General features: G+C 38.7%; 1 protein-coding gene across 1 annotated transcript in view; it reads left to right on the top strand.

Annotated features, from left to right (window-relative positions):
- Nucleotides 1-14,788, top strand: part of FBXL20 (F-box and leucine rich repeat protein 20) — a 61,308-nt gene extending 46,520 nt beyond the window's left edge. Inside the window, exons 10-15 of the mRNA XM_015832252.1 lie at nucleotides 1,951-2,081; nucleotides 7,554-7,614; nucleotides 10,144-10,188; nucleotides 12,229-12,285; nucleotides 13,165-13,377; nucleotides 14,487-14,788. Of these exons, the coding sequence (XP_015687738.1) occupies nucleotides 1,951-2,081; nucleotides 7,554-7,614; nucleotides 10,144-10,188; nucleotides 12,229-12,285; nucleotides 13,165-13,377; nucleotides 14,487-14,594 (615 nt within the window). The 3' untranslated portion in view covers nucleotides 14,595-14,788. The remainder of the gene's footprint in view (nucleotides 1-1,950; nucleotides 2,082-7,553; nucleotides 7,615-10,143; nucleotides 10,189-12,228; nucleotides 12,286-13,164; nucleotides 13,378-14,486) is intronic.
- The last annotated feature ends 443 nt before the right edge of the window (nucleotides 14,789-15,231 follow it).

Here is a 15,231-nt window from a genome sequence, read left to right as displayed (position 1 = left end):
TTTTTAAGGCAGGTGCAGCAAACAGCTCTCCAAACTTAGAGTTCAATAATAGTTTTTGATCTTTAGCCACAATATGAGTCTCTTGTAAACATATAATGTCATTATTAAAATGTCTTAAGTAATGAAAAATCTTGCGTCTTTTATGGGGAACATTGAGTCCCCCTACATTCCATGATGTTAACTTACACATTAGGAGGATAGGCAGTTGACTTTCTTATCACAATTAGAACAGATGTAATTTTTTCTGCCACTTTTTTATTGTTTTGAACTTTGTGCCTTCAGATTCTAATAATTTACTAAGGAAAAAAAATACATCAAGCTTTAAACACAGTAGATTTAGGAGCAAGACGGAGATTACTTAATCGTCCAATCTTCTGCATGGTCAGGAAGCCTGGTTAACACTGGCACTATCTCTCGATTTCAATTTTTCTTATGAGACCCTTCTAGTTTTCTGATCCATATGACCATTTTATACATATGTGTATACATATGTATAAGGGGGTGAGGGAGAGTGGCATATAAAAGCATTATATTGGTTCCAAGCCATCAGCGGTCCCATAAATATGATAAATGATTGAAGTCTGCTAGTTTGTTTCCAAATTTATCTATTGACCAGAAAAAGAATAAAGGTAGATTGTAAAATAAAAATGGGGTAGCAGATATCTGACTGATAACTCTTATCTTTTTAATTGATTAAATTCTCCAAGGCAGCTACTCTGTGAATGGACAAATTCCCCTAGAAGCCATTTTTCACAAAAACGTGTTCTCCAAATTTCAAACAAGCCAAATAAAATTCCCAGGGTTAAGGATTCATGCTGCACTTTCTGAATCCCTTGGTGCTTTACCTGCTTTTCTCATTACACAAGAAAATAAGAGTGGAAACAACATCTAAATAGAATTATTGGGTATCAAGGCTTCCACAGCAATCTACTGATTAATAAATGTGTGTATTTGTGCATGTGTTCACACATATACATTTGTGCAATTTTGAAATGGCAGATTTTTTTTAAGCTTTCTCTTGTAGTTGTTTACCTGCCTTGATTTCAAACTGCATCTATCCCTCCATTTACCCTCTTCCTACTAACGCATTTAAAAATAAGAGTTTTTGTAAGATTTGTTTTCTGGCAGTTTTTGTTTTAAAATCATAAATGGATACTCCATGCCTAATCCCTTCTATCAGTTGTCATTGTTCCTAGTATAGCATGAATTTTGAATTGGGGGATTTTAAAATACTTCTTTGGCTCAAATGCTTTTATAACTTAGTTTCTGAACTCTGAACAATCAATCCAAAGGCCACTATATTCACTATGTCACTATAATGACAAAGCAAAAGTAATCTATTCCATGCTCAAACTCTGAAGACTTTGCTTGACTCCATCCAATGACTAAATGTTTCTAAATTCTCAAATTGGCAACTATTTCTTCACATTTCTATATAATGAATATCACTTTAATATCTTGAAAAATCTTCCAAAACCATTGTAATATTAGCATTTAGTCTGGTAAATCCATCTGGTTTTCATTTGCCTTGTGTATGAACTTTTTCAAAGTTTGTTTGTAGAACACGCTGGAAAAACTTTATTTTGAACTGCCATGCTTTGTTGGTCTTGTCTCCTTTTTATTTTCAACATGTGTTAAAAATACAGTCTGTTTTTCTGTGTGTATAAAAAGAGCTGAAAAAGGAAGTACATTTTTTCTTCCAAGAAAATATCATGAACCAGTTTGTGGTGATGCCAAAAATGGAACATTTGTCCAAAAAAGGAAATGGTTTGGGGTGATTGTATGCATTTGGCATTCTGGCATTCTGGTTTTTTGTAAGTCACTCATCCAACTGTTTCACCAGCAAATAGTTTTTAACATTTAATTTTAGAATTTGCAGAGCAAATTGGACACAGCATCATCCCATTCATGCTTCTCGCTATGAATGATTGACTTTCTTTCCTTTTCTAGCAAATAACAGATGATGGCCTCATTACAATATGTAGAGGATGCCACAAGTTGCAATCTCTATGTGCTTCTGGCTGTTCCAACATCACTGATGCCATCTTGAATGCGTTAGGGCAAAATTGTCCAAAACTTAGGTAAGTAGACTTTTTGTTTGTGATCTCTAAGATTCACACATATGGACTATGTGCCTGTTCGGAGTCTTTTAGAACTTACAGAACTGTTTGATGGGTACTCTATCCTCATGCTTATTTTGTAGCTAGGCCCAGCTCCTGCTGAATCCCTTCAGTTTTGACTATCACTGTATTGCATTTCTTCTTTGAGCCAATCATATTTCAGCATTATTGAAATATTTTAACTTTTATTTATATTTTCTTTAATCTCAATTCTTCAAAACTTCTTAGGATTCATCAGGGTTAGAAATATTCACCAGGATTAAGAGTATATAAAATGTTTTTAAATTGAACCATTTCAGCTTTGACCTCCCCCCCAGTTTTGAGTACAAAACATGGGTTTCAAGTGTGTAACTAGCTATTTCAAGTATTTTGCGAACATTTTGAGCTCAAAATAAGTTAGAGTTTCCCAGGACAGGCATATTAAATACACAAATACCTAATTGCCACCTAACACAAATCATGAAAAAGGTAAATTAATTTTCCAATAAGCTATGGAAATCACCATGTTTAAACTTCAAATGATGTAAGATGCGAATAGTTACCACAACAGTCAGAAGAAGTCAGTCGTTTTGAACCAATAGCAGTCCTTGTATACAATGAATCCTTTAAAACAGGGGTCCCCAACCCAAGCCCTATCCGTGGGATGCAGGCAGCACACAAAACCATGCACACTCTGGTCCGTGGAAAAACCTTTCTCCAAGGAACCAGTCCCTGGTCCCCAAAAGGTTGAGGACCTTTGCTTTAAAAAATATCATTTGATCCTACCTTCTTGGACAATTTTCATCCTGTTTCCAATCTTCCTTTCTTAGGGAAGGTAATGGAAAATGTGGTTGCGTGGCAGTTTCAGAGGGTCCTGGATGAAACTGATTATCTGGACCCCTTTCAGTTATGGTACAAAAATAGCATTGGTCGAGCTTCTTGATAATCTCTGGCAAGAGCAGGATGGGATAATGCAACCATCTTCTCTCTTTGACCTCTCAGCAGCCTTCAGTACCATCAACATGGGTATCCTTTTGGGCCTGGATTGAAGCTGGACAGCACAATATTGCATTGGTTCAGCTTCTTTATTCAAGGCTGATCGAAATTGGTGTTAATAGGAAGTGAGAGATACAGCCCATGGCCACTCTTGTGGCATACCACAGGACTCAGTATTCTCTCCACTCCTTTCTAACATCTACATGAAGTGGCTGAATGAGACCATCCATCACCATGAGTTGAAGTGTTTTCAGCATGCTGATGATATTCAGTTCTGTATTTCTATCCCTGGTGACCCAAACGATGCTGTTTCTGCTCTCTCACAGTGCCTGGAGGCTATGAAGGCCTGGATGGGGAACAGCAAGCTTTGACTGAACCCTGGCAAGCTTGAATGGCTTTGGGTGCATGGAGCTCCAAGATCCAGGACTTTGACATCTTTAGTTCTGGATGGCGTGGCAATGCCCCAGACAGATCTAGTCCACAATTTGGGCATTTTCCTGAACTCTCAACTCGTTGAAGAGCAGGTTGCAGTTACGGCTTCTCCTAGATCAGGAGTCCCTGCACTCAGTCATTCAAGCCCTAATCATCTTGCATTTGGACTACTGCAATATGCTGTACCAGGGACTAGCCTTGAAGAGCATTCAGAAGCTACAGCTGGTACAGAGTGTAGCTGTACCATCATTTTTGGGCCCCAAGAGTGGTCCAGGTAACAACACTGCTCTGTGGGTTGCACTGGTTGCCGGTCTGCTTCCAGGTGTAATTCAAAGTGTTGGTAATCACCTTTAAAGCCCTTCATAGCATGGGTCCAGGATACTTGAGGCACCCTTTCAAGTAACAAACTTCATAAAGAGGTTTTCAAGAATAATGGAGCAACTGTAGGTTTTTGTGTGTGAGTATGAGATTTTTAGTTATATATAGTGTTTCCCCGAAAGTAAGACCAACCCCGAAAATAAGCCCTAGCTTGATTTTGGGGTGGGTGGGCCTAATACAAGCCCTACCCCAAAAATAAGCCCTAGTTTTGGGGTGAGGCGCATGCCTAAAAATCAAGCTAGGGTAGGGATGGAGCTGCCCCATGCACCCCACACCCGCTTACCATTGCAGCCAGGCCTCCCATGAATCGACACTTGCCTCGCCCAGCCAGCCCACTTCTGCGGCCGAAGGAAATGCGTCTGCAGCTGAGAATGGAGCTCCAGCCTGTATTTTCCCATCAGAGGCCTTCCGGAAAGGCCTCTGCAGCCGAGAACCAAGTTATGGAATCCGTAGTTTGTTTCTCGGCTACAAAGGCCTTTCTGGAAGGCCTCTGATAGCAAAATGCAGGCCGGAGCTCCATTCTCAGCTGCACATGCATTTCCTTTGGTCGCAGAAGAAGTGGGCCGGCTGGACGGGGCTGTCGGTGCCGCCACAGCAAGGTGAGAGCATGGAAAAGACATCCCCCGAAAATAAGACCTGGTGCCTCTTTTGGAGGCAAAAAAATAAAATAAAAATAAGACTGGTTCTTATTTTCAGGGAAACACGTACTAGAGATGTGGGATAGAATGATCTTACTTTAATTGACCAGTTTGAAAAGGATGAACTCAGAGAATTGTTCATGAGACAGGGCATCTTAGAGAATTGGGAAGATTCTAACATTTTGTGTTAATTGATAGTCAATTGGAAGAGTTGTGGCATAGATGAAATAGTAAAGGGAGAAAGTTTTACAGTCTCCCTTCATCCCCTTCCTGTGGCTTTCTCATACATCAGCACCAAACAGCCCACACAAATGGGCTTCCTTTGCACTTAAATGGAAATCCTCTGCTGAGAAGGATTCAGTCCCTGACAATATCAGATCCATCGTGTTTCAATCTTTTCCCTTCATTTGAAGCAATGAGGCTTTATTTTCTGTTCAATAACAGTGTATCTTATGGCCATCTCCTCCTTTTTTCTTTTTATTGGAAAATGCTTATTTTCTAGCCACTTATAAAGCATTTCTTGGAAGGCCTAATACAGTTCTGCCTCCTCCCTATGTTATATTCTTTGACCCATGATTACTCTTCCATTTAATCTCATTTTCTTGAAAATAGCTTTTTTTGATTGCTGAGACATTCAGTTATCAAGAATAGATTTTTTTTCCATTATTTTTCTTTTCTTTCAAAATCAGCCTCAGTGTTCCACTTAACATTGGAATTTTTATTGCTCGCCTTTTTTTCCCTAGCTCTAAATACCAGTAAAAACACTGCTTCATTTTTCATTTTGTACTTTTTACCTGAACCAAATGCTTGTTTCACTGTGTAATAAAGTTCATTCCTGGCCTTATAATGCCTATTTAAAGGGAAGAGCTTTCCTCACAATATTCTCCTAATAGATAGTAGCAATCATGTAAGCTTGTTATTAGATATCAGCTTTGCCTCTTGCAGTTTGTACTCTTATCAAGAGTGACAGCAGAACTGGCAACATTTCCCTAGACTGGAGCATTACCTTAATGAAGCTACAAAGGCAATTTGGAAATAAACCTCTGTTTGGTTATCAATGACAGACACTTGCAGATACAGAATTTTTATTATACACATTAGAAAATTACAACATTGCATTACTTTTCGACATAATCGCCATTCAAATTGAGGCACTTGTCATAATGTCTTACAAGGTTTGAAATTCCTTAGTAGTAATCGCTCGATGCCAAATCTGGGCTGTTAGGGGGGTGATCAAAAACATCCCAATGGAACTGCTTCAAAAGTTCTTGGGTGCGGTCTACTGGTGTGCGGGCGAGCATTATCATGAACCAACACCACACCGGAAGTCAGCATGCCCCGACACTTATTATGGATGGCTCGTCTGAGTTTTCATAATGTTTCACAATAGATTTCTGAACTGATGGTCAAACCACACTCCATGAACTTCACTAGCAGTATACCTTTGGCGTCCTCACATTTGGCGGGATTTTCTATGGCACCACTTCCAATGTGTTGGTTCACAATAATGCTCGCCCACATACCGCTGGATACACCCAAGACCTTTTGAAGCAGTTTCGCTGGGATGTTTTTGATCACCCCCCCCCCCATAGCCCAGATTTGGCGCTGAGCAACTACTAAGGAATTTCAAACCTTGTAGTAAGTTATGACAAGTGCCTCAATTTGAATGGTGATTATGTCAAAAAGTAACATAATGTTGTAGTTTTTCAATGTGTATAATAAAAGTTCTATGTCTGCGGTTGTCTGTCATTGATAACCAAACGGATGCTTATTTCCAAATTGCCCTTGTATGTGGGCAGCTCCTTGATCTCAGGCCTCCACCTTCATTCAACATAAAAACAGACTCAAACTTAACAGTGAGATGCAATCCTTGGAAGGGCTTTCCTTGCTTTGATAACCTTATGTCATCCAGACTTCTTCTAAATAAGAAGCTTTTAGATGCACAAATGTGAATGAGAGAAATCATTATAATAAAGCACTGCTTACTTATCTGTAACTGCAGTTCTTACAGTAGTCCTCTGCAAATTTACACAATGCAACTTATTACCTGGCTTCATCTCCAGTAACCTTAATTTTTCTTCAAGTCTTTTGTATCAGTCTTAGGAATTGAGGGGGTTCAGTGAGAACAGTGCATAGTCATATAGTACATATGAGGATGGGGCTCCTTTCAAAAGATGTTTGTAAGATCTGGAAGGCTCTGAATGGGGCTCTGTGGATGCACACAACCCATGTACATCAAATCATAAGACTGTTTGAAAAACTACAGTTGCAGGTAAGTAACCAGTTCTTCCTCCACAGGACAATGTAGGAGCATGTAAGGATGTTAATATGTTTAGAATATATTCCATATCTTTGTGGAGAAAGAATAAAACATCACTATGTAGAATAGTTTCATTATACTATTATGAACAGTGTCCACCTCCCTTTCGAAAGCTAACTTATCATTCAGAAACAACAGTGTGATTCTTCCATAAATTGATTATTAAGATAATTTTGATTAGATCAGTTTGAGAACCTGAACAAAATTAACTTGCCCTAAAACAGTTCTATGAAGCATTGTTGGGAATCAAAGACAGGGCAGTGATATATGTTGGTGAAGGGAGGAGATAGATGACAAAAGGACTCAGCTAAAAGGTGTTTCCTTAGCTAAGAAAGGCAAGCAGGAATGGAGATTTTTATTTCTGAAAAATCTTCAGTATCAGTGCTGGGAAACATAGTAAACATACTAAAATTTAGAAATAACTCATAAGAAGGAACAAGTTGTTTCTGAAATTTATATATTTCTTTCTTCTATTAGTGTTTGATTTTCTTGATAGGATTGTTGATATCTAAAATCCCATGAAATGGGAGTAGGAAGAATTCAACATCTCTCACCTATTTTGGAATAAGGGATTTAAAAAGTATTCCTTAGTTCATATTGGCTTTCTGAGATTTCAGAAGTAGGTTTTAAATACTAAAAACTGTTTGTTGATGTGTTTGTGTGTGTTTATTTATTTATTTTCCCCTGCAGGATATTGGAAGTAGCTCGGTGTTCCCAGCTTACAGATGTGGGCTTCACAACTCTGGCTCGGGTAAGCATTTTATGTCAAGGCCGCCTTTTCCATTACAGCTAGTCCTTGAGTTAACAACAGTTCATTTAGTGACTATTCAAAGTTACAACGGCACTGAAAAAACTGACATGCCCATTTTTCACACTTACAACCATCACAGCATCCCCATCACATGATCAAAATTCAGATGCTTGGCAACTGATTCATATTTATAACAGTTGCAGTGAAGTCATGTGATCACTTTTTGTAATCTGATAAGCAAAGTCAATAGGGAAGGCAGTTTCACTTAATAACCATGTTACTAACTTAATAACTGCAGTGATTTATTTAACAACTAGGACAAGAAAGGTCGTGAAATGGGGCAAAACTCACTTGACAAATGTTTCACTTAGCATTAGAAATTTTGGGCTCAGTCGTGGCTCAGTGGAGGGCTACCTGTAAATGCTTTGGTTTACTATCTATGCCAGTACTTCATAAGCGGACCGGTCCTGTTTCAGTATTTCCTTGGGAGCCGTTATGCTGTTGGTGCTGCACTGGAGCTTTAAGGATGGGAGAAAAAAACAGATAGAGTTTCACATATCCAAATCAGTAATATTAGTAGGTCTTGAGCCTAAATGGTAGGATTAGTCCTAATAACAAAGAAGAAAGGGAAGCAAATTAAAGATCAAACTTGATAAGAAGAGAATATCATTATGTTGCCTTTCCTGAAATATATCAAAAGCAGGACATGATGTCTCAAAAAAACAAAACAAAAAAACAACCCACGAGAATGAATGAACATAGAGTTTTCCCCCATTCATGCTTTATTACCAACATTTAATTAATCTAGTCAGTCTTCTCTTTTTGAGTCTAGAAGTGAATCCAAGGTGCAGGAAAAAACTAACATGCTGAGATATGGGAGCTCATTGGTTTTTTCCAGTCCATATCTTTTCAAATAATATATCCTATGCCTGCTTTTTTGTATGAACATGAAAGATCTGAAAAGAACCAGAATTTTGAGCTCAACAGAATATGTGTTTCCAAGCATTTTTAAGATGATTCTAATTTAATAGTGTTACAGGTGCTTGATGTGGTTGAATAGATCAGGGCTTTTCAACCAGTGGTACGGGTACCACCTGTGGTACATTGGCGCCTGGCAGGTGGTACGCGAGCATCCTAGAAAAGTGGTAGCGGGGGAGGGGAATAAGCTGAACCAGTGGCAGCACCACACAAGCCTGAGCGAGAGATGGCTGGAGCTGCAGGGCTGTCAGGGCTCAGCGGAAGCGCCAGGATCAGCGCCAGGGTCTAGCTGGAGCTCGGCGCTGATCCTGGTGCTTCTGCTGAGCCCTGAAGAAGCACCAATCAGCTGGAAAGCAGCACTGATCCTGGCACTTCTGCTGAGCCGAGAAGAAGTGCCGATCAGCTGGAATGTTGCAGCATCTCCAGGGTCTTGTGATTTACATTCAGATGCTTGGCAACTGATTCATATTTATGACAGTCACAGTGTCCCAGGGTCATGTGAAGTGACCAAAACCTGCTGCAACCACCCAGCAGACGGGGGGAATAAAAACCAAACACCCCCCCCCACCCCTGCTGCCAATCCTCAACAGAAATGCTCACAACAATGAAAACCTCGGACAGGAGGAAGAGCATGGCCGGGCTGGCTGGCAGGTATCTTGCTCGGCTGTGGCTTGGGGGGCACTTTTTTCAGTGCCATTGTAACTTCGAACAGTCACTAAGCGAATTGTTGTAAGTCGAGGACTACCTGTACTTTATCACTTTTTTCCTTTTTTGGGGGGGTCATCAAGTTTTTGACACCTTGCTAGGCGACTGGTGGTACTCGGATGATGCCATATCCTAAAAGTGGTACAATGGGTGAAAAGGTTGAAAAGCCCTGGAATAGATGATGCAGCAAATTAATATTTTTTATTGGTGGTGCTTTATCCATCAGTCTAAATTTAGTGCAAACATTACAAAACCTTTTCCTCTAATTTTTTATTTTTTTACTCTTGTATTTTATAACTAGCGTTTTCCAATCTTGGGCCCCATTGTTCTTGAAATACCATGCCCATACTTGACCTCTGGTCACAGTGGTTGAATATGATAGGAATTGAAATGTAATAACATGGAGATCAGTGACTGGTCTAAGGCCATAATGCACAGATACCTATGCCTCATTAATGTAACCCATTTGAAGTACATTTGATTAGTTAGATACCATCTAGTGCTAAAAATAAAACTCAGTTCATGGAATAAGAACAAATTGCTTTGACAGACATTTAAGTAAAATTGCGACTGCAAACTTTGATGTTTTTTTAGAATCAAGTCAGAAAGGGGGGGAGCAATATATTTCCATATTTATTTCTGAACAAAATTAACTTGCCCTAAAACAATTTTAATACATTACATGTAATCGAGTTCTCTGGCAAACTTGTTTTTTTTTATCCTTATTTTTAAGTAAGTTTTCCAATTGCTGACACTGAAATTATTTCCTAGTAACAAATGAAACTATTCTGCAATACCAGGACATGTTTCAAAAACAAATTAATCTTTAATTTATATGTTTTCCAGAATTGTCATGAACTTGAAAAAATGGACTTGGAGGAATGTGTTCAGGTAATTGTACTATTTTTAACCTATTTTCTAGATTATTTAGTTAAAAGTTATGTAATGAAAAAGAAATTATAATTTATCAAGAATATGCTTGATTTTGCTTTTAAGCATCATAGCAAGCAGTGAAGCAAGAAATATTTTTGAGTGATAATTTGGCTGTGAGACCACTCTGTAATGATGAAGATGGGGTATTACTAATATATAATGGGTTATTTACCTAAGGAAAGTAATTCATGGTTGTAATGCCACAAGTTGAAATAAGTCTCTGGATCACATTTATTAACTTTGTAATGAAATTCAGAATTAGAACAAGTGCAGGCATATCCAATCTTTTGGCTTGCCTGGGCTGCACAGAGTGAAGAGGAATTGTCTTCGGCCACATATAAATATATAATATAGTTAACATATATAAATACACATAATAATGTTAAACGTTTATGGTCCTGCAGGGCTGCATTACTGAGCTGTCCAGTGCCCCATACAGCCATTGGGCCACAGGTTGGACACGCTTGCTCTAGTCTAGTGGGAAGCAGCTGATCCACTTCCACTTTTCTCTTTTGTGGTCCAATAAACATCTTTCAAAGTGTGCAATACATAAGGCAGAAAGCTTCCTCACTGTGCTTCATTGGCTGCTTTAAGCAAACAAGGAAAAATGTCAATGCAGTTTCCTAACATCCCATTTCCATTCTTTATTACACATTACCAGAGAGTTTGAGAATATATCAAAGGTTCTGCTCTGCTGCTACTTTGGAGATTAATCAGTTTAGTTGCATACCATTATATTATGAAGATTCACGGACATAATAACTAGGAAAAGGGTTAGATTACATGATGGGAAACAACTGGTATGTCATCTACCAGAATCCTTAGTATCATCCTGGGAATAAGAGGAACAAAGTAGAGAAAAAGTTTTTAAAGTTCAGAGGATTGATTTCAGTTCTCCATGGTCTTGTGCTTCTTCTTTTCTTTTAATCAGATCCCTCCATAATTGTCAGCACTAATTAATTTGTGATTAAGTGAGTTTTCAGGTCTTCTTCAGATTAATGTTCCTCTTAGTTATTAATTGTAAAGAGACCCAAATTTTAAATCCTATTGAGAAAAATCCTGTGTAATTTGAATTTGAAAGACAAATTTTATCTAATTTATGGATAGCATTATTATTGGCTTAGAACAGTGGTTCTCAACCTTTTTAATGCCGCGACCCCAACCGGTCGTAAGTCAAGGACTAAACCGGTCGTAAGTCAAGGACTTTCCCTGCCCGGGAGCGCTGCACATGCGTGTTTCCGCCCCCTGCGCCGGCCGAGGCATAGCTGGCAAGCGGCGGAGACGGAGCAAGCCGACCACCAGCTGGCCCAGCCCAAGGGAGGTAAGGCACCCGCCGGAAAAGGGAAAAAATGGCAGACAAAAAAAATGGCAGACAGCCTTGCTTGGCGACCCCCGTGAAATGGTCGATCGACCCCAAATGGGGTCCCGACCCACAGGTTGAGAACCACTGGCTTAGAAATACAGTACTTTCCGCTTGTGCTTGAGGTGGAAAAAATGAAATTTTGATTTTGGGTTTTACCAATTAGATAGACTTGATGTTATTGAAATGGCTAGTTTATATTATTTTGTAAAAGTAAAAAGTTGAAGTTTGATGTTGATATTCTACTTTACTTTACCAAAAGAAGTTGGAAGTCAATGCCTCTTCTTAATTTTTCTCTCCCTTACCTCACTTCTCTACTTCCTTTTCCCTTCCCTATCTTTTCCGCTATCTACTTTTGTATTTTCATTGTATTGTATACTATAAACTAATAAAACTTTTGGAACAGAAAAAGAAATACAGTGCTTTCTATATTAAGCAATTCACATTTTGGGTTTTGGCACCACCCAAAATCCTCATTGTAGAAATGACCAGAGAAGAATCAGTACTTCTCCTAGCAACCCTCCTCTTCAAACTTTATGTTGTGTCTGGAAGAACGCTAACACAAAATGATGCACATGAAACTCCTTGCCAGTACAATACAGAGTTTTAGTTTCAAACGTGTCTTTGTTTTCTTCCAGATAACAGACAGCACATTAATCCAGCTTTCCATACACTGTCCACTGCTCCAAGTTTTGGTGAGTTAATATTTTTCTTGCAGGCTAACATTTTACCCAACCCATTTTTTCATCTGTACTATAGAATGTTAGAATATGAGTCAAAAGGGCTAAGAGAATATTTTATTATATATCTTAGTTGAAGAGCACCTTTAAGAGGCTGAGTTATACAGTTGAAAATATACCTTACATACAACCAGATAAAACTCAATATTCCATAAATGCTCTGAATAGGACTGCAGCCCTGTTAAATGTCACCCTAAACAGCTTTTATATATTATAAAAGGGCCAAGTATACAATAACTTGAAAAAAACACTAGCCATTGCAGAAATCTGAAGAGGAGAAAAGGGAAGGCCTGGTTGAGGAATTCTGGGAGTTGAAGTCCACAAGTCATAAAAGGACCAAGTTTGAATACCCCTGCTATAGAACACTCTTCTGGAGATTAGGATTAATGTGTTACACACTTAGCTATTCCCCCAGATGTCTGAGTCTTGTAGTTAGGCAAGCTGTGCTAGTCAATGTAGACATGATATATTTATGAATTGAATTGTGTATGACATCAAGCATTTGGTTTTATTAAACTGCCATTGTTTTAACATTTATAAGCCATCCACAATCACTTTGGAGATTGTTAAGATCACTTACTTATGATTCAAATTTAAAAATTGCAGAGAGAGGAATTGACATGTTACCCAAAGTATATATAGAATTGGGGTTCTTATCTGAAGAAAAGAGGATCCCTGAGGCCTGTGTATTTTCACCTGAAGGATTGTGCAGAATTTCAGCAGAACAGATTGTAGAGGATAATTGAGGCCTGGGTCTGGTAAATTAGATTGAAAAAATCTGCATAGCCAAGCCTTGATTACCACCTGTTGCTTTGTTTTCTCTTTTAATGGCAGAGTTTATCACACTGTGAGCTGATTACTGATGATGGTATTCGCCATTTAGGCAATGGTGCCTGTGCCCATGATCGTTTGGAGGTCATTGAGCTGGATAACTGCCCCTTGATCACAGATGCCTCCCTGGAACACCTCAAGAGCTGCCACAGCCTGGAAAGGATAGAATTGTATGACTGCCAACAGATTACCCGAGCTGGAATTAAGAGACTCAGGGTAAGAATACATTTACATTGTTTGATAGATTGATGTGCGTACAGTTCTAGCTCCTGTACTTATTTAACTCTTTTCTCATCCTAACAATAGCTGCAACTACTTAGAACATATTCTTCAAACTGAAAGTAAGAACATATGGCATAATATCAGCATATTAGACTTAGTATTCAGTTTCAACTGGGAAGGTATAGATTCAAGGCACCACTCACCCACAGAATGCACTGGAAATTGGGAGTCAGTTATTCTCTCAGTCCAATCTTTCTTGCAGGGCTGTCATAATTATAAGATAAAATTAGAACAGACTTCCATGTAAACAGCTTAGATAAAAGACAGGACATAAATGTGACAAATCAATAGTAAATCAAAATCTAAGACTTGTTACCTGGGTAGGTTAAGAATGAGATTGAAATTAGTTTCCAACTTTACTAAGTATTCATAGGATCCAGTGACTATTGGTAATTTTCTATAAAAATATATCCTTTTAATAGATAGCCAAAATGTAATTTATCTCATTACTTCCTTCCTTCATCTGAGATACTTTGATCTGTTTGAGGGCCTTCCCTGCTTTCTTGAGAGAATGGTGATATTCATGGACACCAGTCAGATCCTTCTCAGTGCAGAAAAGCCCTTGCACAGCCTTGCACATTATTTAAAGGAGCTCAAATAAGATAATTATTTACACAGTTCAAGCATCCTAAGAACTTAATTGCCTGACCCAAATGTTACATCTTGGCCTGATGATGAAATAGCCCTTCAGTCATGCATGTTTGTGTCCCTGCACCTCAATTTCGTTTTCATTTGTGAATCAGTGTCTTTTACAAATCTACAGAAAGTGAGATTAAGGGAAGTTCTCTTTACAGAAGCAACCAGATAATAGAGAAAATATTGAAGTAAAAAAAATACATATGCATAAAACTAAACTGGGGAAGATTGGAAACAACCCGTTGGTTTTCCTTAAAATATCTTTCTGGCTCTTACAAAATATTTTTTCTGCATAAAAAGGGTCCAATATTACTTCATGTTCAACTTTTTAAATTTACAATCTTTGTTCATGTTTTTGGTATTTTTAAGTTTTTCTAAATGGGAAAAAAATGTGTTTGTCTTTTCAGACCCACTTACCCAATATTAAAGTCCACGCCTACTTTGCACCTGTAACTCCACCACCATCTGTGGGGGGCAGCAGACAGCGTTTCTGCAGATGTTGCATCATCCTATGACGTGAGAGCCAGTCTACCTTGTGAAAAACAAACTGAGTATTTAAATTACCCTTCTAGAAGTTACAGTGGACACCAGTATCTCTGCCAACAAAATGATGCCAGTGCTCCTTCACCAGGGCTTTTGGAAAACAAAGCAGGGGAAGCTGGTGCAAAACATTGTTCCCCTTTTTTATCCCACATAAAAAGACACACTTACACACACACACACACACACACACACACACACATTAGTATATACATACTTACTTATTCCAATAGACTGAAGGTCTCTGAAACTGAGGACCTAAATCTATGGGAACTTTATCCTCTTCCCCTTCCCCCCCCCCCCCATCGCCCCGTGGGTGGATTGCTATAATTGTAAACCATTCCTACAAAGCCGGCTCAGAAGAAATCATGGGGTGGCGGGTGGGAGAAAAGAGTTGTTGGTTGAATCACTTCGCACATCAGAAGAACTGCTGTTGCTTCCAAGAGAGAGAGAAGTTGTTCTTTTGACACTGAAAGCAGCAAAAAAAAAATGATGTTGGGATTGAAGGAGAGGTTTATAACTGAGGAGGAACAAACATGAGCACTGAACCTTGAAGATACTGTTCAGTAGGAGGAAAATGTACAAAGCAAAAAGAAAACACAATGCCCTTGG

The sequence above is a fragment of the Protobothrops mucrosquamatus genome, unplaced genomic scaffold (genome assembly GCF_001527695.2).
Source record: "Protobothrops mucrosquamatus isolate PMUCROS unplaced genomic scaffold, P.Mucros_1.0 scaffold1, whole genome shotgun sequence".
Taxonomy (NCBI): domain Eukaryota; kingdom Metazoa; phylum Chordata; class Lepidosauria; order Squamata; family Viperidae; genus Protobothrops; species Protobothrops mucrosquamatus.
The sequence above is the reverse complement of the archived record's forward strand: the minus strand, read 5'-3'. Positions and strand labels throughout refer to the sequence as shown.